This window comes from Sminthopsis crassicaudata, chromosome 5 (assembly GCF_048593235.1).
Source record: "Sminthopsis crassicaudata isolate SCR6 chromosome 5, ASM4859323v1, whole genome shotgun sequence".
NCBI lineage: Eukaryota > Metazoa > Chordata > Mammalia > Dasyuromorphia > Dasyuridae > Sminthopsis > Sminthopsis crassicaudata.
Genome location: NC_133621.1, coordinates 120,854,652 through 120,879,651, shown reverse-complemented (window position 1 = coordinate 120,879,651; position 25,000 = coordinate 120,854,652). Strand labels below are relative to the sequence as shown.

Here is a 25,000-nt window from a genome sequence, read left to right as displayed (position 1 = left end):
GAAGAATCTTAGACTAATGCCAGCAGAACCAGATCCTACCCAAAACCAGAAGTCACTGGGGATATTATAGGCTAGGGGTAGCATCTCCTTAACTAAAATATTGGGATGGGGGGATATGGAAGGTGATGTTATACCAAATTTACCCCATTTATAAAGGAAACAACCATTTTAATGGCCATTTCATGAGGGTATGTTATATGGTCCCATATCAATGGATCTCTTCTGCTTCTCAGGTCATGAGTTATTTTTTCCATTTGATTTTATTATAATTTTTGAGCACCAATTATTTTAAATTTTATTCTTAACTTTGGAATAAGAATACTCAAAAATGCAAATGAGAATTTTAAAGTAACTATATATGAAATATAAATAGTGCAATTTAGAGGCTTTTAATATGCATGTTGTCTTGTATAGAAATTTGTGAAAAAGAAGTAGGAAATAGCTGGGAATAATCTGACTTACATCCTAGATTTGTATAGAGAAAATTTCAAAGGAAAAATAGGTAAGATCTCACAGACTAAAATTCTACAGGGGAAGTCAGTTCAGGAGCATTGGGAAACTATCAAGAATAAAATTCAAAAAACATAAAGGGGAAGAATTGAAGTGAGGAATCTGAAAACATCTAAACAGTCATAGATAATTCACCAGCTACAAATTACAGAAGGAGCAAGAGCAGGTTAACAAGGGATGAATAGAATACAGAACAATGGCATAGTCCGGAAAGGACAGTGTCAAAATGCTCAAGCTCAGAATGAACAAAGGCGGGTCAAAATAGGTGAAGACAGTAAACAGCCTGTGTGGTTTGTTTTGTTTTGATAGCTATGGTGAGGAAATGGAAAGGATCAAAGAAATTGCTCTATCTCCTAGAAGGTGACAAAAGAGATAAAGCACAACAGCCTAATCTTACTTTTGTTTACACCTTTCCCTTCCAAGAAGAACAACCTTCAGACTGAAAGGAGAGAAGAAAATTGGTGGATTCGGCTGCTAACCAAAATACTGGGAGTCAATCAGAGACACTCAGCTCTTCTGGAAACATTCAAGTCACATGTCCAAAGATGAATCACACCACCTATTTACTCAAAGAATTAAACATTAAGTGAAAGTGACTGCAAAACTATTATCTTGGAGAGAATGCTGGACTTTTGCCCCTTCCCCATATATATCTATATCTATATCTATATCTATATCTATATCTATATAGATATAGATATATAGATATATATATACACATATAGATAGATAGATAGATATAGATATAGATATATAGATATATATATATATAGATATAGATATTCTATTTTTTTTTTTAACAAGGAAAACGACAGAGTCAGCTCCAGTTCCAATTTCTGGGGGAAAAAATAAGAATGAATGATTAAGTTAGAAGTGATTAGTGATCACGTAGAAATGGTCATTAAGTACAAGTCACAAAAGGCTTTTTTGACAAGGTTATTAAACTGATAAGTAAAGTAAATGTCTGTATAAATTGCTGAAAATTTAGCAAATCACTTGATAAATATGATATTCTAGTGGGAAAAATAAAATTCTAACTGGTTGATTAGATATTAACTAATTAGAGCCCTTCCCCAACTTATAAATGGTCCAGGATATGAATAGGCAGTTTTCAAAAGAGAAATCCAAGTTATCAATATATGAAAAATGTTCTAAATCACCAACAATTAAAGAAATACATATTAACACAACTCTGAGATACCACCTCACACCCATGAGACTGACAACATTGACAAGAAACAGAAAATAACAAATGTTAAAGGATCTACAGGAAAACAGATTCATTGTAAACTGGTCCAGCCATTTTTAGAAGGCAATTTGAAAATATAAACAAAAACTGGAAATACCTTTGATCCAAAATTACTATTACTAGGTCTATACCCCAAAAAGCTCAAAGGCAATGAAAAATCATCTATGTACACAAAAATTTTTATAGTACCACTTTTCAGGATAGTAAAAAATGGAAATTGATGGTAGTGTCCATTGGAGAATGGCTAAATTAATTATTAAAAATAAAGGTAATAGGATACTATTGTACTATAAGATAAAAACAAAAAACAAAAACAAAAAAACTTATATGAACTGATGCAAAGTGAGCAGAACCAGGAAAACAAATTTTTTTGACTGACTTTTTTTTTTGAGGAAATTTTTTTTATTAATTTTATAATTATAACATTTTTTTTGACAGTACATATGCATGGGTGATTTTTTACAACATTATCCCTTGCACTCACTTCTGTTCCGAATTTTCCCTTCCCTCCCTCCACCCCTTCCCCTAGATGGCAGGCATTCCCATACATGTTAAATATGTTATAGTATATCCTAGATATAATATATATGTGCAGAACCGAATTTGTTTTGTTGCACAGGAAGAATTGGATTCAGAAGGTAAAAATAACCTGGAAAGAAAAACAAAAATGCAAACAGTTTATATTCATTTCCAAGAGTTCCTTCTCTGGGTGTAGCTGATTCAATTGGAACTGAATTAGATCTTCTCTTTGTTGAAGATATCCACTTCCATCAGAATACATCCTCATACAGTATCATTGTTGAAGTGTATAATGATCTCCTAGTTCTGCTCATTTCACTCAGCATCAGTTGATGTAAGTCTCTCCAAGCCTCTCTGTATTCCTCCTGCTGGTCATTTCTTACAGAGCAATAATATTCCATAACATTTCTATACCATAATTAACCCAACCATTCTCCAATTGATGGACATCCATTCATTTTCCAGTTTCTAGCCACTACAGAAAGGGCTGCCACAAACATTTTGGCACATACAGGTCCCTTTCCCTTCTTTAGTATTTCCTTGGGATATAAGCCCAGTAGTAGCACTGCTGGGTCAAAGGGTATGCACATTTTGATAACTTTTTGGGCATAATTCCAGATTGCTCTCCAGAATGGTTGGATTCTTTCACAACTCCACCAACAATGCATCCGTGTCCCAGTTTTCCCACAGCCCCTCCAACATTCATCATTATTTGTTCCTGTCATCTTAGCCAATCTGACAGGTGTGTAGTGGTATCTCAGAGTTGTCTTAATTTGCATTTCTCTGATCAGTAGTGATTTGGAACACTCTTTCATGTGAGTGGTTATAGTTTCAATTTCTTCATCTGAGAATTGTCTGTTCATATCCTTTGACCATTTATCAATTGGAGAATGGCTTGATTTCTTACAAATTAGAGTCAGTTCTCTATATATTTTGGAAATGAGGCTTTTATCAGAACCTTTAACTGTAAAAATGTTTTCCCAGTTTGTTACTTCCCTTCTAATCTTGTTTGCATTAGTTTTGTTTGTACAAAAGTTTTTTAATTTGATGTAATCAAAATCTTCTATTTTGTGATCAATAATGATCTCTAGTTCTCCTTTGGCCACAAATTCCTTCCTCCTCCACAAGTCTGAGAGGTAAACCATCCCATGTTCCTCCAATTTATTTATGATCTCATTCTTTATGCCTAAATCTTGGACCTATTTTGATCTTATCTTAGTATGTGGTGTTAAGTGTGGGTCCATATCTAATTACTGGCATACTAATTTCTAGTTTTCCCAGCAGTTTTTGTCAAATAATGAATTCTTATCCCCAAAGTTGGGATCTTTGGGTTTGTCAAACACTAGATTGCTATAGTTATTCACTATTTTATCCTGTGAACCTAACCTATTCCACTGATCAACTAATCTATTTCTTAGCCAATACCAAATGGTTTTGGTGACTGCTGCTTTATAATATAGTTTTAGATCAGGTACAGCTAGACCACCTTCATTTGATTTTTATTTTTCATTAATTCCCTTGAAATTCTCAACCTTTTGTTTTTCCATATGAATTTTGTTGTTATTTTGAGAACAATTTATACAATAAAAGCAATATATAAAGATATACAATTTTGAAAAACTTTGGTGGAGGAGAAGAGTTATGGAACCAAGTAGGTAAAATAAAGGCAGGGAATCATCTGAGCTCTCCCAAATTTCCTTCCAAACAACATTAAAATAATGTCTTAAAATGTATTTCTAGAGCAGCAGAAGCAACAAAAGGATGGGATGAAAAATTACCTAGCCCAATACAAAGTCAATAGGAAAGGTCTGTCTCAGTAGAGTGAGAATAAAGTACATCCCAGTGCAGACTATGCCTTGGCAAGGCAACTTTCAGAGCTTTCAATCCACAAATGGTAAAGAGGTCAGAAAACCGATCAGAAGGAGATAAGAGGATACTCTTTAAGTACCACTGAATGTGGTACTCTTGTTGCAATACCTATTCATGGTTCAAGGATACTATCCCAGAATGAAGTGAGGCATTAGCACACCAAAGCTTGAGGTTCCAGGGGAGCAATCCCCTGGTTGACAATTCTAACATGGAACAAAGTGTCTGTGGTCCCTCACAGACAAGAACACAGGTCAGAAGAGCAATGACTATACCTCTCCTTGGATCATAACATCTTGGAAGAACCAAAAAGTTACAGAACTTCCTCTAAAAACAGTAGGATGAAAAATCTGAAACTTCAAACAGTGCACTCTCCACCCTGGGAGCACAGTCCAACTTTAACAGAAAGTTAAAAGTCAAAAAGATGAAAAATAAACAATAACATTACCAAAAAAGAACCAGATTCATAGAGAGCTACTGTTTGGATAAGATCAAAGAGGATAACAATATCAAAATAATGACATGCAAAGCCTCAAAGTAAAATGTTCATTGGTCTCAGGTTTTAAAAAGGACTTTAAAATCAAATAAGCGGGGTAAAGGAAAAATTGAGAGAACTAATAAGATACAAAAAAATCATGAAAAAAAAGTAAGCAGATTGGTAAAGGAGGCATAAAAATTACTGATGAAAATAATGCTTTAAGAAACAGAATAGGCCAAATAATAAAAGAGATACAAAAATCCACTGAAGAGAAGAATTCTTTAAAATTCAGGATTGGCCAAAAGGAAAAGGAGATGATACAAAAATTCACTGAAGAAAAGAACTCTTTAAAAAGTAGAATTGACCAAAAGGAGGCCCCAAAACTCATTGAAGAAAATAATTCTTTACAAATTAGAATTGGGCAAGGGAAAAATAATAACTACATGAGACACCAAATAAATAAATAAATGGATATAAAGAATGAGAAAAATAGAAGAATATATGCAACATCTCACTGGGGAGAAACTGATCTGAAAAACAGATTAAAAAGTTAAGTTAGGAATTATTAAGTTAAGAATTATTGGACTACTTGACAGTCATGATTAAAAAAAAAAAGAAAAAGAGCTTAAACATCCTATTTCAAGAGGCTATCAAGGAAAACTACCTTAATGGCCTAGAACCAGAGGGAAAAATAGAAATTGAAAGATCATCTATTGAAAAAGAAATTCTAATAAAAAAAATAACTGTAGACAATATAAAATATTTAAGAGTCTACCTACCAAGACAAATCCAGGAACTATATGAACACAATTATAAAACCATTTTTGCACAAATAGATAGATCTAAACAATTAGAAAAATATTAATTGTTCATGGGCAGGCTGAGCCAATAAAATAAAAATAATAATTCCACCTAACTTTAGTTATTCAGTACCATACCAACTAATCAAAAATTATTCTATAGAGGTAGAAAAAAAGAAAATAACAAAATTTACTTGGAAGAACAAAAAAGGCAATTATATCAAGGGAATTAATTTTTAAAAAGTGATTAATGCATATTTCCTTCCTTTTTTTTGGAAAAGGAAGGATATAGTTAATATGGAAATTTATTTTGCTTGACTGTGTATTCGCAAAGATTTTTTGCTCTTGCCTTTTCAGTGAGTGAGGGAAGGATAGATGGGAAGGATAGAACATGAAGCAGAAAAAAAAATGGAATTAAAAAATGGTTGGTTACACAAACTCAAGTAGAAGTCATTAATGGTGGAATAAAGTTTACAATGGAATGGCCCAGGGATCTGTGCTTGGGCTATGTGCTATAACTTTTCCATCAATGATTTGAACAAAGGCTTAGATGGCATGCTTAGCAAATCTGCAAATTATATAAAGCTGGGAGGGATTGCTAACCCACTAGATAACAGAGTCAGAACCCAAAAAGATTTTTACAAAGATCATTGCACTAGATCTAATTACATAGAATTTAATATGAATAAGCATAAATATACTTGGGTTCAAAAAAATTATCTTCACAAGTACAAGATGAGAGAGACTTGGTTATATAGCAATTCCTCTGAAAAGGTTCTAAGGCTTTTAATGGATTGTGAGCTCATTCTAAGTCAATATTATCCTATGGGAACCTTAAGCTTGAATTGAGTTAAAGGAGAAAAAGCATCTCTATGTAATGTTCTGGTTAGTTTTTCTGGAGGTCTATGGGCCAGCCTTAGTTTCAGCTGAGTAATCACCATGAGAATAGCCTGGGATAAAGTCCAAATTTTTATTGTTTCCTTCACAGTCTTGTGTCCTCACCTTGGGCCTGAGCTAGCTTTCTGGAGGCCCTGGGCCTTGGTCTCAGTGAAGAAATGAAGGAGGACAGGCCAGACACCACAAAGGTGGGAGGTGGAATAAATGTCTCTGGCTGAGTTTGTCCCAGCTTATATACTCTATTATAATTACATCATCGTAGTTGTGAATCTTGTAGAATAGGTGTGAATCTTGTAGAACCATATTAAGTACTAAATGCATGTACTGAACTAGAGAACTATTAATCACCACACTAAACCAGATAACCATTGTCTTATCAATTTCACTGAGTTAACACTGTGGCTAAGATGACAGGAACAAATAACGATGAATGTTGGAGGGGATGTGGAAAAACTGGGACACGGATGCATTGTTGGTGGAGTTGTGAAAGAATCCAACCATTCTGGAGAACAATCTGGAACTATGGCCAAAAAGTTATCAAACTGTGCATACCCTTTGACCCAGCCATACTACTACTGGGCTTATATCCCAAGGAACTACTAAAAAAGGGAAAGGGACCTGTATGTGCCAAAATGTTTGTGGCAGCCTTTTTTGTAGTGGCTAGAATTTCTCCAGTATTCTGGCTCATTACATCTCTATATTAGGTCTTCCAAATGGTACACTGTGGAACTTATGGTATATTCATTTTATTAACAATGATTTTTATTGTTGGGTATTAGTGTCATTTCCAGTTTTTTGCTATTCCTAATAATGCTATTATGAATATTTTATATAAATATCTCCCTTATTATGATTAACATCTTTAGGGTACTAGTGGTGAAAATCACTGGAGGAAGAATTTTGTATTTCTTATAATGGTATAATGCTTTTCAAAAAGACCACATCAATGTACTGTTCCTTTTCTAGAATAGGGGAGCATGCTAAAGTCACACTAAGAATGGCATTCAGGGCAGGAGAAAGGGAAGGACAGATTCATAAATAAAGGTAATTTTTTTAAAAAGCATCAAAAATTTACATATGAAGAACTTGATGTCTTCCTCTTAGGGGATGAAAAAAGCCTCATTTGTAGCTAAGACTGAACAATAAGCCAGGTTTCTCTTTGGCTGAGGATTGCTGCTTTCCTAAAAAGCCTTTGCTTAACTAAAAGTGCCATGAAGCACTCCTCCTTCTTTACATGAGGCAAAGACAGTAATATAAGCCACGGATTTGAACTAAATCCAGATGCTGAACACAGTGAAACTCTACCATCACTGACCAATGTGGTTGTGCCTGGAAGCACCCAGCACAATCTCTGCAGTTAATCCTGCAGTTAGCCCAGCAGAGCAGCCTTCAGCAGATCAGCCTCCAGAGCAGCTCAGTCAAGACGATTTGTCCAGCAGAGACTACATTTCTCCTAAAGATGAGCAAGCAACAGACTCAGCAAGAGCATCCCTGGGAAAGAGCAGCAGCCCCACACACTTCCTCCACGTTTGTGCTCCAGCCACATTTGTCCAATCTTCCCACTATGTCAAAATGTGTATATTCTAGATTTATGGGGAAATGTTTTAGTGCTCCTTTCCTTACACCTTTCCATTATATGGATTGTCTTTGAACTAACTGCTTCCTCTGGCTGGTTAAACACATCAGTTGGGCTTATGAGCCACAAAATGATTTTTGTGAAGGCAGACCCCAAAAGAATTAGGGACCTCATGAAGTCAGCTCTGAAGAGTCTACCCTGTGAGATCCCCTAAGATACTACATAGGAAATAGTAAGTATATATTCTAACATTTTCAGCGCCCAGACATATTAATATAAAGATCTTACCGCGGCCAATCTTCGTTCATGATATTTAGCTGCTGTAAAATATTTTCCTGGAGTTATCAGTTTATCAGTCATATTAGACACATACACACCAATTTTAGTCATCTGGGTAGATGTTCTATTTGTAGTTGCTACAAGCTTTTTCTTCTCAACGACCGTCTGGAATAAAAACAAGTTAGAAGGTTGAAACCCTAAGGTATTCTATTTACTAAAGATTTTTTGGCTGTTAAAATTATTGTCATATATATATATGGATAGATAGATAGATAGATAGATTAGTTAATTAATATGTTAGGCTTATTAACATATTAGACTAAGTGAAGTTTTGTTTCATACTATTTGAAAGAAATATATTTTGTTTTTGATTATTATGGTTTTCATTCATGGTTATATCAACTGAACTCTCTGACAATCATGTAGCAATGTATTTGGTTCCATAAATAACTTAGAAAATCACAAACCTTACCTGGGTTGATCTAGTAAAGAAGCTTATTTTTGCAGACAGTTTTTTGGGTACTGTTTGGGTCCCTGCATTATGATATTCTATCCCTGTTATTTTATGTCTGAATCCACCCAGGAATGGTTTGTGGAAATCTGTTTTTTCAATCTCAACAATGATATCTTGGTACACCTTAGCACCTATAAAAGTAAACACCAACAATGGATAAACAATTCACAATGATGAGTTTAAATATGGCTTTTTTTTAAAAGTACTACAAAACACATATTGAAAGAAAATCAAATGAATTACCAGATTGCACCCTCACAGTTATGATATTATTTAGACCTTCCATTTTTTGATATATTCGTTTGACTGGATAAAGTGCTGAATCTGAGGAAAATAAATCCAATCTTGCAGTTTCATTTGGCATAACTTGAAGATGCATTAAGGTTTCAGCATCTCTTACAATTCTCCCTTAAAACAGAACAAAGTACAGGTGTGAAAAAATAATACAAATGTATACAGATTTTTGCATAGGAAATGCTTCCAGATGACTGGAATTATATTGTACTATTTCTAAATCAAACACAATGCAGTCAGTCCCTTTTTCTTACATTTCTGTAAATTGTGTCACAAAATTGATGATGGCAAAATAGTCTATACAAAGATACCCTGCTTGAATTTGTTTTGAACAGTATTTCATAATACTTCATTACCATATTATCATGAAACATCTGTATTAAGTCGCTGCCTATTCTAATATTCTTCCAGGCTTCGGTTGTATGTCCTATCTTCCTTTAGAAAACCCCTTCCTCTTCCAATTTTTGAAAAGCAAAGATTCTAGACAATCAGTATGTAATATAATCAAAGATAAAACAATAGAAACTGAAATGATTGCTTCAAACAAAATCATGCTCCATGTCCAAAGATATCTATAATTTTGCATTGATTAGTAAATGTATCTAATTTGGTATAAAAGGCTACATTAGTACATTTTATCAAAAAACAACTGCTTCCCACTTTCCAAACTTTAGTACTTCATGGAGGTATAAATCACTTGGCTCTGTCTCAGGCTTAAACCAACCCACACACATCTCATAACTGCAGGTATTTTCTCTGGCTGTCCCCCATGCCTGTAATTTTGTCCCTCCTCAACTCTGCCTCTAGACTTCTAGATTTTCTTCAAGTCTCAGCTAATGTATCACTCCCAGAAGAAAGTCTCCCCCAGTTCTCCTCAATCTCAGTACCTTCTCTGAGATTATCTATGGTTTGTTCTATATATCTTGTTTGCATATACTTATTTATATATTGTGTCCCCCTTGATATTAAGAGCTCCTTGATAGCAGAGTTTATTTTTTAACCTTCCTTTGTTTACCATCCTCAGTACTGTTCATGGCACACAATAAAATACCTAAATTCTTTTTGACTTTATCTTTGACCCACAAACCCAACAATAAGAATTCTAGATAGAAGCATGACTATCTAAAGCTTTAGAAAAAAAACATTCACTTAAATGACAAAAAGTTCTGACAAAAATGAAAAAAAAAAATACATATTGAAAGACATAGTAAGGGAAATACCTATAATGTGACAGCCTGGACCAAAAAGCATCCAGATGTGACCTAAGAAGATCAAGACTATAATTTCTCTCATTTTAGTCACCACACTTCTCAGTCTTACATTGAATTAGCTTCATCATGCACCTGTGGAATTGATTCTTTGAACTCAAATTTAGGGTTTTACATTCACTCCTGTCAAATTTTATCTTATAAAATATAATTTTTTTTATAAAAACAAAACTAGTGCAGACAAAATTAAAAGAGAATAAGTTAATAAGGAAAAATGTTTACAAGTTTCTCTAATAAGGTCTTATTACCAAGATATATAAGAAACTAACTCAAATTTATAAGAATAAGAGCCATTTTTTAACTGACAAATAAATGGCCAGGACAAGGTCCTGGGAAGCTAGGTGGGCTTTGGTAGAGAAAGTCTGAAGTATTTATAGGATTATATATCCTGGGACCAGCAGGGATGGCAACTGATGGGATTATCTCAGACTTAAGTAGGCCTTTTGTTCAAGTGGACTTTCAGTTCCACCTCAGGCCTAAGTCTCCAGAAAGCCCACATTTACTTATTCAATCAGAAAGCCAATTTATGATTCAAACTTCTGAAGTTATATTTCCCCTATAAGAGATCTGCTCCTGGAATAATTGCTAAATCCCTTTTAGGGTAGCCTGAAATGGTGTTCTGCCTCATAGTGTCTTTCTTCTCACCCCTCATCCCCAGGACTCATGGCGTCTTTATCCTTGTTATAGCTAACTTTTTTAGGATGCTAAATCCCTTTTAGGATTAGCTGGCCAATCAATGGTGTAATCTCCTTCCCTTGCTTCACCCCCTTTGGCCTACTCCCTTTCATGATGTATTCCCTTTAAAGGCATCTTCCTCCTGGTTAATTCTGAGTTCCACTAAGTAACTTTCTCTTTGTTAATTGTTAAAACCCCTTTCCTTGCTAACTCCTTGCTAATTCACATAATAAATAGCACTCTTTTGTAATCTGTGATGTGTCCTGTTGTGGCCCTCCAGGTCCCAAACTAAATCTTTAGTTTGCTATTTTTAGTGTGCTATTTATAAAATTATTGCTTCCCTGAAACTATTTCTACTTACCACTTCTGGTGCCTATTTTACTTCTTCATAGACAGTATTAAAACTTTATAATATAAGTCATAGGACAAAGGAAATGCAAATACCCCGATATAATTTTTTTCAACTAAGGTGGGATATAAACAAAAACCCAGCTTTGTCTCATGGTACAATTGTAATCAAAAAGCACATTGAGTCACTTTTCTGATGGGCCTAAAGTAGGACACCCAGAAAAAGGCCATGTCCTTTTCTGAGGTCCTTTGTGTGTACTTGCATATCCCCACTTTGGTCCAGGACTCTGGGTAGGGGAACAAGCTGCTGGAGCGCAGGACTTTTCTGGGAGTGTGTTCAAGCTCCACTACATTACAAAGGGGAGCCACTGTAACCTGCGGCCTTCAAGGATCTAACTACGGCTTTCTGTCTCTGTTATCTGCCTGCCAGGCCTCTCAGAGTCTCTCTGTGGACAGTCTACTTGCTGTCTGTGCTTCAAGCTAATCAGCATTTTCTTAAAAAGTTAAGCCTTTGGGGCTCCAGACTACCAGCTGGAAAAGAGTGACACACCCTCCTGAATTCCACTCTCTCCCAAAGCCCAGCCAATGGCCATGGCTGGATACTTTCAAGCCTGGATTCTTTCAGAGTATGTGCTGGTACCCCCAACATCTGGGGATGCTGGGCATTTCTGGCACCTCTAATATAAGGTCCACTAATCCCTAATGTGAGGCTCCTTCCTTCCCTTATCCTCCCCTGTGTCCCCACTGCCCAGAAGCCCTGTCATCAGCCTCAAATTCTCACCCTGATTCTGGAGACCAATGTCCAAAATCCCAGAACTCTATAATCCTGGATTTTCCATCATTGTCCCCCAATGGTCTTGGAGCTCCCCGATTTTTCTTCAGCCCCTGTGATGTGATCCTGGGAGGATGTAGCAGTAGCCCCTATGACCGCCTGGCCTTGGGAGGAATCTAGTTATAAATAATATATTTCTATCTGACCAGAATGCCAAGCCCACAAATATTGCTGGCTTTCAGATAATAGCCCATTTTTCAGGGATAATGGGGTTTCCAAGATTAATGAGCAACAATAATGAGGTACTTAAAGTTGAACAAAATTGGATGCACAACACTTAACCTAATGACCTTTCAGCCCTAAAAAAAAACACCTCTGGAAGATTTCCCTAGCAGCTTCCCCCAGAGAACTATGGGCACCACATCTGTGCACAAATCAGAACCAAGCCACTCGCCAACTCCACCTCTAAAGCATATAATTAGTAAATCAGTGAAGCACCTGGTCTCTCTAACTTTTCCCTACAAATTTACTTTCTTTTTTTTTTTTTTTTTTTTTTCCCTGAGGCTGGGGTTGAGTGACTTGCCCAGGATCACACAGCTAGGAAGTGTTAAGTGTCTGAGACCAGATATGAACTCGGGTCCTCCTGAATTCAGGGCTGGTGCTCTATCCACTGCGCCACCTAGCTGCCCCCTCAAATTTACTATCTTGTTCCTGGTACTTTGCTAACTTCTTTTGGGATTTAGCTCACTCTAACTGGTATTACAATTATAATAAACTTTGCTCCTTGACTTAGATATGAATCTGCAAATTCTTCTGAGATACCTCATGATGGCGATCTGGAATCCCAGCATTGTTGGAGTTCCCATTGAACCCTGTTAGGATTCTTACAAGGTGCTAAGTCTGTAGTCTAATTTAGCATGATACTTAACAGTTCTCTAATTCAGAGTTCACACCTTTCACACATTTAAGAGTTCACACCTTGAAAAGAGCATATAAAAAGACAAGCCCACTGGAAGCTCCAGGAGATTCAGAGCCAGGATTCATTTGGGAGATTCACAAGTCTAAAGGACAAGCCCACTCATGGACTTCCAGGAGATTCACAAGCCCACAGAAACCCACAATCCTACACTCTTGAAGGTAGTCTGATTCATTCCAACTTCCACATTTGTGCTGGCTGGAGACATTGGGAGGATGAGAGTCTGAAGCTGGCTGGAGACATTCGGACAGGAGCCCTCGAGAAACACGGACAGAGATAGGCCTCTATTAAAGCTAATCGGGCCCAGGAAAAGAGTCAGGACTTTGAAGGACACAATAAAGGGCCTGGACTTTAACTCTTGGCTGGATTTGGGATTACTGAACTAAACCGAAACTAAGGCTATCTCAAGAAGCTCCCCAAGAAACCTGCTCCCAGAGAACGATTACAATTTAGAGAAGAGAACATTATAGAACCCCAACATTTGGTTGCCCATATAGGGACAGTCTAGTTTCCCCTAGTTTTTCCCCCTCCTTATCAAGGTAAGTCCCTCTTTCTTTTCCTTCTCAGCCCTAAAGCTGAGATACCCCCAAGCATGTACGAAAGCTTGTCAGGTCATGAGTGAGCTCCACACTCATTACACTTCCTCTGACTAGGAACATCTCGTCTGGGATAATACTTGCTTGTTTTCACCCTCCCTGGGCATGTCAGAGGTGCTATCGGAAGAGAAATTTTATGGCTAAAATTTTAAAAACAGGTCCTTGGAGAGACCCAAGGCACAACCATTTTGCCCCTGGGTGCCATGTGAAAAAACTATGAGCCTGTGTCTCTCAGCTTCCAACAATGAAGAATGCTGCCTAAAGAGATAATGGACTAAGGGTGCAGAATAAAACACATATGTTGGGACAAGGTCAAAGTGGCAGTGCATTTTTATAATGCGCTTTTGTTATAAAGGTTTCGCTTTTCTTTTCCCTCCCACACTCAGCTCATTACCTTCTCTCCAGTAAGAGTTGGGAAAGAAAATAAATTCTTGTAAAATGAAGTTTTTTAATAACTAAAAACTAAAAAGTATATTGAATAAATACATAAATAAATGCAAATAACAGCAGTGAAATACAAGTTATTTCAAACAGAAGGCACAAGTAGCTAAAAGTATCAGGAAAGACTTCGTGTAGAAGGTGCTACTTGAGTTGAATATTGAAGGTAAAGTCACTGAAAAAAGAAAATGAGAGATTATATTAGGTGCAAGCAAAGATGGAGAATATTTTAGGCCAGGGTAAAGACTGGATGGCAGGCCAGTCTGACTATATAGCAGAGCTAGGAGGGGATGAAAGAACAAAGGTTCTTGAGAGGCTGGGATTAGGGCACAAAGGGCTTCAAAAGCTAAAGAGAAGTTTTTATTTGATCTTAGAGGCACTAGGGAACCACTGACATTTTTTCAGTATGTGCTAAAAGAATATGACTTAGGTGGTTATGTGGGGAAGTAGGCCTGAAATGGGAAGAGATTTGAGGCTAAAACTAATAAAAGGATATTGTGACAGTCCATGCAAGAGACTGAAATCCTGAACTATGGCAGTGCAGGTAGAGAGAAGAACCCAGATGCAAGGCAGAAATACTCAGATCTGGAGAATGACTAGCCACATGGGGTGAGGAAGAGTGAGGAGTCGCAAATAATGCATAAATTATTGAACCTGGGAAATGGAAAGAATGGCTGCACCTCCCAGATAAATTTGGAAAAGGGGCGAATGACATAGTTCTGTTTCTGACATATTAGTTTTGGGATGTATGCAGGTACATTCAGGTCTAATAAGGTCTAATAAGTAAATTTGTAATGGAGGATGGAAATTCAGGGAAGAAACTGGAGCTTGAAAGATCTATCTGTGAGTCATAGGTGTAGAGTTGGGAGAAGTAACGTAAGGGGAGGGGAATGTCCAGGAGGAGCCACAGTGAGAGAGCAGGCTATAATAAGGAACCAGTAAAGAACACTGAGAAGGTTTAATTAGCAAGGAGGAAGAGAACCAGGAAAGAGTATTGTCAAAAAATCCACCTGGGATAGAGTCTTGGTGGAGACTAAGTGGGCATCAGTTTCAAACAAAAAAAACCCAACAACAACAATAATTCAAATAAAGAGAACAAATACAACATTTTGCTGAAGTAAGAAATACAAATAAAAAATAGGTCCACTGTTACAGTGAGATGTTCAATAACAAGAAGAAAGTAGAATTACTCAACTTCTATGCTGCTTCAGGCTTCTCTGTCAAGGATTGCTGATAAATTAGAAAACATAAAACAAGAATGGTTAAGAAAGCCAATCTAAAGATAAGTGGGAAAGATTTAAACTGCTACAACCTGAAAGTGAGGCAAAAATGTGATTTGGCTGTCAAAAAAGTGAAAGCTATCTTAAGTTGTATTAATAGAAACAGTATATTTTAAAGTGTGACTAAAATATTATGCACATATCACTGGAGTCTTTTAAGAAGTCCTTTTAAGAGATCCTTTAAGAAGAGCATTCAGAATTATATATGAGGATTAGCTAGAGGAATTGGGTATTTTTGGTTAAAGAAAAGACTTGGGGACAAGGAAAGGGCAGGTATATGAGCAAGTTGTCTTCAATTATTTTTAGGATTGTCATAGAAAAAAGATGGTAGTTTTTTTTTTTTTTAATTTTCTCATTTAAGGATATTGAAGTTCAAATCAACAGAAAGAAAAATTTCCAAACTTTGGAGTTTTTAGAAAATAGAATGGGCTGCCTTGTGAGAAGTGAACTCACTATAACTGGAATTATTAGCTAAAAATAAGCTTTTAAAATTATACTTAATTTCCTTCAATAGCCTCAGACCATTCTGAACTTTGGCATTTATTGACTATTTTTATGCCCATCTTCTGTTAGTTGATTTCATTTTCATCTTCTATGCAGCTCTTTCTTACTAAATTGTTGAGTTCATCTAAATTGAACTCCTTAGATAATTCTCATTTTATTCCCCATGAGAATTGTTTCCCTATTTACAAAATTTTATTCTTGAGGATTTCCCAACCTTTTCAGGCTGATTTCTCATGAGAATTTAACCCTTCTTCTGAACTCTCTGAAATATAACTTCTCAAATCTAGAGTGCATGTGAGACTATATATCTGGCTTTCTTGTCACCACAAATTCTAACATGAAGAGAAATCCATTCTCCCCAACAATTCCCATCACTTCCATTCTAGCAGCTCATTCTTCCTTGTTGGCAGAATCAGATTCAGGATAAAAATTTTCCCTTGATGCTTCTTCCATCCTTTAAAGGATGTAATTATCATTAAGGCAACTCAAGAAATTATTTGCTCTGCATTTGGCAGAGAGAAAGCTTCAGCAGATGTCTGGACAAGAGAAATATCCTATCACTAAATTATTATTCTTCTGTGCCAAACTCATAATCAGTTTCCCAAACTCCTCTATCTTCTCTTTCTGTGCAGGTAATTTGCAATATTAGTCCCAGGATAAAGTCACTCCTATGTCTCCTTCTACTGACCTTCACCCAACTGCTCCTGTTTCTAGTTCCTGAATTTCCTTACATAAGCATATCTTGGTAATATATTATTCTATCCCACTCCCAGCTTTCACATTTTGCCTTGAATACGGCATTTTCAAATAGAAGAATCAAATTCCAGTCATCAATTTTATCCCATCAGGTTTCAATGATACCTATGAGGGAAATAAACAAGCAATATTCTCTCTTCCTGTTCCTTATTTTTTTTTTAAACCTTGTTTAGATTTGGAAAACATACAAAAATCACACTTACTAGCCTGTTAAGTGTACTATTCCTGGCCAAGAATCCATAATCTCTACATTTAAGCTATGGTCTAGTAGTCCAGATCTCATTCTCAGGTACCACCTTCCTGATCTCTGTTCACTTTTCAAATCAATTTTTCTTTTCTACATATCTTGCCTTCTAAGAGTAACAATGAAGAAAATATAGCTTGTGCCCATAGCTAAATTCTTCAATTTCTAATCCAAAACTTCATAAACTTTTTAGATTCCTTTTAGCAGTGTCATTTATGTCACATGGATCACCATAAGTAGACATGCTGCTGAATCTTAGGGGATTTTCTTTTATATAGTAGGCTCCAGAAAGACAAACAAGGTTTGTTTCTACTACTGTTCTTAGACTGATAAATAACTGCTTCAGTTCCTCTCTGTAAGGGACTCATCAAATGCCACTAAAATTTGCTTTTTTTTTTTTTTTATCTTGACTTAAGTGTCACCCCTTGACTCTAATAACACTGGAGGAGAGAATGAGGCTGACAACTTTGCACAACACTGCTTCTCTTACATGCACAAGTCAGGACCTCACCCTTATACAATGAAGTTGGATTTCTTTGAGAATGAAGCATCGATGGCCAACAGCTCCTCCTTTTTCACATGCACAAATCTCCCTTTCTTTGTGAAAAAGAAAAAACAAACTTTTTTTTACCCTACTAATTCTAAGAGCTTCAAGCAGTGGCCTAGATCAGGGAGATTCATGGGGGGGACTTCCAAGGTATAAGCATGAGCTATATGACCTCTTAAACTTCTCTAAAGGAGAAATTATGCAGTAAAGATAAAGCAATTCTAGCTAACTCCATTGTCTAGAACACCCAGAATCCAAAAGAAAGTTAAAAAAAAAAAACTAACAGAAAAATCCATGAAATGATGCTAACTGATCCTTAGCTCATCCAGCAGCCAACTTACACCATACAATCAGTCTAGTATGGAAATGAACTGACAGTCCAGGAACCTGATGGAGACATACCACAAAATACAACCCCAGCCCCCAGCTCCCCTTCTCTCTCTTCCCAATGCTATAGACACTCCAGCTCCAGGGACAGAAGTTTGCTCGAGCTGAAACAGTTAGCCAGTGTAGCCATGGCCTTTCAGGAATCAAAGCTTCCAGGGCCACAACCCTGCAGTGCCTGTGTGGCAGACCTCTGAATGCCAGTAGGCCAGGCCAGAAAAGTAAGAACAGGACAGGAAACGAGGGCAGAAGCTTGTAAGTGAAGGGGCTGTGGAGCATCCCATTAAGCCTGAGGGAAAGAACATGACAAGCAGCTGAGACCAGTTCTGATACCTCAAAAGTCATTTGGGGCAGAGATTTGGTCTGATAAACAGGAAATTGCCCAATTTAACATCCAAGGAAACCACTATCAGAGGGAGGAAAATAGAAAATGAATAGATCTCAGGAACAAGAAACATCAAAGACTGAGCACAAGCAGATAAATCAACAGAGAAAACATTAACAGCAAAAGAAAATATGGTCTCCAGATCCAATAAGTAATTCATGAATAAATAATTCAAAACAAAATAAAATGATTTAACACTTCCTGCAAGTGTACCCCTGAAATTTGAGAACATAGAATGATAACATAGTATTCTTGAATGGTTCAAAAGAAAAATGGGAATTTTAAGGGCAGATTTTATGGCCTGCACAGCAAAAATAAAGAATAGAATAGAAAAACTTAAATCTGTAATGGCAAGTCTCACTACACAAACAAAAGAGTGAACAGAGCCAATTTAGAAGAAGGAAAGCAAAAAACAATAACACTAAAAGAAAATATCCTCACTATGCAAGAAATGAGAATCTAGGTGGCACAGTAGGTAACTGCCAGGGATCTGAAACTGGACTTCCCTTTCTGAATTTAAATCTGGCCTCAGATACTTACTAGCTATGTGACATTGGGCAAGTCATTTGATTCTGTTTGCCTTAGTTCCTCATATGTAAAATAAGTTGCAGAAGGAAATAGCAAACTACTCCAATATCTTTGTCCTTTGTCAACAATACGGTAAATAGAATCACAGAGAGTCAGAAATGACTGAAACACATGAACAATAACAACAATCCAAGAAAAATATACTGGTCTTGAAGATAGGATAAGTAGAGACAACCCACGTCTTCTAGAAGAACATAAAAAACAAACAAACAAAAAAAACCTGAATAACATAATGCAAGAAATACTATAATAGAACTGCTCAAAACTTCTGAACACAGAAAATGAAAGACCAATTGAAAGAATTCATATATCCCTTCCCCCCAAAAAAAAATCCAAAGCGGCAAACTGTAAGATATATAAAGGTTAAATTTAATAATTTAATTTATATATCTTGCAATCAGGAGAAAGACCTTCAAATACAAAGAAAGAAAAATTCAAATAACACAGCCACTAGAAAATATAAGAGGGTATGGAATAATGTATTTCAAAGAGCAATGATGCAGCCCAGAATGATCTATCCTTCAAATCAAAATTTTAAAAAGGACAGAAACCCAATTTTTTAAATAAAATCAACACCATAAATTACCTAGGAAAAAAATCTTTGATAAAATCTGCTGGGAAAATTAGAAAGTTATCTGGGGAAAATTGGTCTTAAAACAACACCTCATAGCACATTCTATAATACATTCTAAATTAATATGCAACTTTAAAATTAAAGATCATGATGTAAAAAATTACAAGAGAAACAGACCATAATTATGCATAAGAGATAAAGTCTTAGCTAAAAAAAAGATAGCTGTAATTAATAAAGATGAAATAGATAACTTCTGATCACGTGAAACTGAAAAGCTTCTACACAGAAAAAAATTAATGTACCAAGGAAAAGAAGAGTGTTCAAATGGGAAATAATCTTTGTGCCAATTTTTTCTGATAAGGGTTGAATATTCAAGATACATTAACTACATATATATTACTAATAGCCACTTTCTATTAAATATGGGGTCAAAAGACATGAAGTTCTCAAAACAAGTGCAAAGTATTCACAATCATAGGAAAGTAGGTACCAAAAAACTAATGAGAGAAATTACAAATTAAAACAACCCTGAGTTTTTACCTCACACCCTAAAAACCATCAAAGACCACCAAAAAAAATGGCAACAGTCAATGTTAGAGGAGTTATAAAATGACAGGCACACAAATACAATGGTGTTTGTGTAGCATTTTGGAAAGTAAACTGGAATTGTGCAAATAAAGTGATTAATATGTCCATATCCTTTAAAATCAGAGACTCCTTTAATGGAGCCATCAACAAGAAGTCCCCTGTTACTCCAAAATATTTACAGCAACAGTTTTTACGAGAGCTAAAAATTGGAAACAAAGTCAATTGGGGAATGGCTAAACAAATTATGGTACATAAATGTAATGGAACATTACTATGTGTATGACGAACATAAAAAAGTGTACAAAGATCTATACAAACTCGTGTAGAATGAAGCAAGCAGAGACAAGAAAACATAGACATGATAACCACAATATAAATAGTAAAATGGAAAGACTACCTACCAAAAATCAAAAGAAAATGTAATAAAATTATAAAGATCAAAGGGGACTCAAATGATGAGAAATGAAAGGACACATCAAATCCACTCATTTGTGAGGTGAGAAATTCACCAACAATATATACAGAACATGTTTTCAGATTTTCATATTTTTTAAATAAATTGTGCTTAGGGTTTTCCTCTCTAAAAAATACTACTTATTTTATGGGAAGACTTTGTATTAAGAATTGGGGGGGGGAATAATTGGGATCATTAAGATGATGTAATAAACAAAAAATATTAATAACCTCCCCAAAAATCTGACTAATCTAGAGGCAGCAGGCTGGCACAATCAGATTAACTGCAAGGTTTGGAATTAGACTGGAACGGCAATCTTTCCTGAGACACTTCATAATCATGTGACAACCAGTAAACCATTTAACTACTCTATGTCTCAGTTTTTTCATCTATAAAACAAAGACATTGGACTTAATGGTTTCTCAGTTCCCTTTAGCTCTAAAATGACAATTCCTTAATTAATCTTCTCCCTTTCTATCAAACTGCTCAAACATGTGGTCTATGCTTGGTGCTCTCACTTTGTATCCATCCTTTCTCTTTTAAACTTTCTGGAATCTGGCTCCCAGATTCATCAATCTAATGAAATTTCTTTCAAAAGACTGCCAAAGAGCATCTTATCATATATGAAAATTCTTTCGCAGTCTAACCTTGCTTATATTTTTGCAGCATTTAATACTGTTGGCCATGCACTCTATCTTTAACATCTTTCTTCTTCTGGCTACTCTTTCCTGGATTTCGTCTCCTCCTCAACTGTTTTATAAATGGTATTATAAAAATTATGGATCCTACAGTTTTTACTAGAAAAAGCTATATAGCACAGTAGGTAGACACTGAGCTTGGAATAAAGAAGTGTGTCAAGTTTCAGATCCAATCTCACAAATATCTAACTTCAATTGGTGTTTCCAAAGTCCTTCAGGTAAAATGTAGGCAGACCTAATGCTGTGAAAATGACATTGATATTAACAAAGGTTAATAAGTACATTAATAATCTAAAATATATCATTGTATTACTAAAAAACTTTAAAACTAATTCTAAAGCTAACAAAATCTGATTTTTTTAAACACATCAAATCTAGATAACATTAGTTCTCAGAACTTACCATTATGCATGAATTGTAGATTTTCAAGTGGTATTTTTAAGAGCTCTGAAAAGTGTTCCTTGAGTTGTCTTAACACGAGGCCAAGTTTAAAATTAACTGTAAATATCTGATCCGCAGGAATAAGCATAACTTTTACTGCAGGAAGAAGAAAAAAAGTTTATTTATCTTTTCATACCAGAGACTAGCATATTTCAGTCCATTTCAAAAATGGCACATATGGGATGATAATATGCTGGTTGTTCTTTTATCCCTTCTACCACTTATGAGAACTATTACCAGTTCTCATTGACTCTGAGAACTGACTTAAATTGTCCATTCATTCCCAAAACCCATGTTTGTGAAAATGTTTACCCCATTTCTTCCCATCCAAATACCTCAAAAACAAAAGATATAAGAACTGTCAGAGTGTATACTTAGTCAACTCCTAATTTGTATGATTTATTCTGTTATAGGAAATAGTTCTATAAATGAAGCATTTGGAAGATTTAATACTGGACTTAGTTACAAAAGCAGAAGGGAGAGGAGATAACACTACATGTGAAAAGGAAAGGCTAATAATCTACATCCATATGTAATGCATTAAATCTAGGCATTCATTCTTCCAACAGAAAAAGGAGTGGAGACATGAATTCAACACCAACCTCAAACATTTACTGGCTGTGTGAACCTGGGCAAGTCATTTAATCTCTTACTTGTTTCAATTTTTCACCTATAAAATAGGGATAAAATAGCACCTACTTCCCAGGGTTTTTGTCAGAATCAAATGACACAAGGGGGCAGCTAGGTGGCACAGTGGATACAGCACCAGCCCTGAAGTCAGGAGGACTGGAGTTCAAATCTGGTCTCAGACACTTAACACTTCCTAGCTGTGTGACCCTGGGCAAGTCACCCCAGCTTCAGGGGAAAAAAAATCAAATGACACAAAATTTATAAAATGCTTAGCACAGTGCCTGGCACATAGTGGATACTACATAATGTTAGCTATTATTTTAAATTTATTATTATTATAATTATTATTATTATTATTATTATTATTATTATTACATAATACTATTTTTAAATTATTCAAAATATTCCTTAAAATAAAATTTGGGGAATGAAGGAGGTAGTGTTTTAGCTTATTATAGTTTATTTAAACATATTTTTGCTAAAATAGAGATTAGAGTCAGTGATACTGAAAAACTTAGAATCTATTTGCATTTCTGTGATATTTCCAAGAAGAAATGATTTGAAACTTGTGGTTATCCTTTCCACATCTTTCCACAATCTTTTGAAGCTTTTCATTTGTTTGATAACTGCTTAAGCTTTGGAAACTATGAATATGGATACAAAAGTGTCCTTGGGCTTAACTAAATTATTTCAAAATATCAAGAAATTATTCTGGTGGCGCCACATTGGTAAAGGTCAGGAGGCAACACAGTGGAACTTTCTCAAGATTGCCCTCCATACAACTTTAAAATAACTCATCCAATTAAATTCTGGATTGGCAAAGTCAACAACAGGTCAAAGTGAGATATTTTTTTCCAGACTAAAACAAGTGAGGAGCTCTTGTTTCCTTGTCTTGAAGGTCTTGAAGCCTGGGCTAGCACAGCCCAGAGTGGAGTGCCTCAGAGGCACATTGATTGGTAACTTTACTGCCCATAAACAATTAGGTGGGGCAGCTAGGTGGTTCAGTGGATAGAACACCAGCCCTGAAGTCAAGAGGACCTGAGTTCAAATCTAGCCTCAGACAGGACACTTAATACTTTCTAGCTGTGTGACTCTGGGCAAGTCACTTAACCTCAATTTCCTCAGGGAAAAAAAAAACAATTAGAGCAGAGGGGATGTCTCATGGCTAGTCACAGGCAGTAGGGGCCCTGGTGCCAGTCCAAAGAGAGAAGGCAACACTAGCGCTTGAGAGTGGTCACAATTTCAGGGCCAAGAGAAGCACTGGCACTTGTGGCGTCAGGGAAACAGGAACCCTTTCTGGGGAAAGATCAGAGTGCAGACCAGAAGAAACAGTGACCACACAGATCACCAGACTAGGTACAGTGGAAGGATTAAAAACTTTCATAGCTCAACAGCAAACAAAAGCTTGAATTAACCACCCCCAGGTGAGAAGAGCCCAACTTTAACATAAAGTTAAAAGTAAAGAAATAGTCTGGAAAACTGAGTAAACAACAACAAAAAACCTGAACTATAAAGCCACTATGGTGGCCAGAAAGACTGAAATCCAAATAGTTACAATCAAAGCTTCCAAAAAACCGGCTAATTTTAGTTGAGCTCAATAAGCTTTCTTGGAAGCATTAAAGAGATATGAGAAATAGAGATAAAATGAGAAAAGAAATGAAGGTAATGCAAGAAAATTATAAAAAAGCATTAACAGTTTGGTAAAATGCAGCACAAAAAATACTGAAAAAAATAACATCCTAACAAGAGAAATGGTCTAATGATAAAAGAGGAACAAAAATTCACTAAGAAAAAAACTCCTTAAAAAGCAAAAATGGAAAAAGAAGTCTTGGAAAAAGTTCACTGAAGAAAATAATGCCTTTAAATTTAGAATTAAGCAAATGGAAGATAACTCCATAAGGCATCAAGAAACAATAAAACAAAGTCAAAAGAATGAAAAAAAATAGAAGAATACATGAAATACTTCATAGGAAAAACAGCTGGCTTGGGAAATAGATGAAGGAGGGGAATTTAAGACTTATTGGACTACCTGGCAGCCATGATTAAAAAGAGAGAGAGAGAGAGAGAGAGAGAGAGAGAGAGAGAGAGAGAGAGAGAGAGTGTCTAAACATCTTATTTCAAAAAATTGTGAAGGAAAAAACTTCTCAATATCTTAGATCCAGATGATAAAATGAAAATTGAAAGAATTCACTAATTATTTCCTGAAAAAGATTCCAAAATGAAACTGCTCAGAATATAATAGCCAAATTCCAGAGCTCCCAAATCAAAGAGAAAATATTGCAAGTAGCCAAAAAGGAACAATTCAAATATCGGGGGTTATAGTCAGGAACACATAAGATTTAATAACTTCCACTTAAAGTAAAGGGATTGGAATATGATATTCTTGAAGGCAAAGGAATTACGATTACAATCATTTACTTACCCAACAAAACTGATAATAATCTTTCAGAGGTACAAATAGATATTTAATGAAATAGACTTTTCAAATATTCTTGAAGAAAAAACCAGAGCTAAATAGAAAACCTGACATTCACACACAAGATTTTTTTTTTTAAGTGTAAAAAGTAAACATGAAAGAGAAATCATACAGGTCTTAATAAAATTTAAAAGTTTACATTCCTATATGAGAAGATGATACTTGTAACTCCTAAGAACTTTATCATTACTGGGAGGGACAGTTAGAAGAATTCTACATAGACAGTAGAGATGAATGCTAGTCAATTATGTTGGAATGATTTAAACCCCCTCCCCCCAAAAAAAAGGGTAAGAAAGAGAGATTTACTGGGAGACATCAAAGGGAATAATGGAATAGGGAAATTTCTTACATAAAAGAGGCACACTGAAAAGAGCTCTTCTATTGGAGGAGTAAATG

At 35.7% G+C, this 25,000-nt stretch overlaps 1 protein-coding gene across 3 annotated transcripts in view; it reads right to left on the bottom strand.

The window, feature by feature from the left end:
* IQUB (IQ motif and ubiquitin domain containing) overlaps nt 1-25,000 on the bottom strand; it is a 100,910-nt gene that overhangs the window by 59,822 nt on the left and 16,088 nt on the right. For all 3 annotated transcript variants that reach the window (XM_074268111.1, XM_074268112.1, XM_074268113.1), the window contains 4 exons: nt 21,460-21,594; nt 8,932-9,096; nt 8,647-8,819; nt 8,184-8,339 (listed from right to left, as the gene is read on the bottom strand). In XM_074268111.1, coding sequence (XP_074124212.1) covers nt 8,184-8,339; nt 8,647-8,819; nt 8,932-9,096; nt 21,460-21,594 — 629 coding nt within the window. The remainder of the gene's footprint in view (nt 1-8,183; nt 8,340-8,646; nt 8,820-8,931; nt 9,097-21,459; nt 21,595-25,000) is intronic.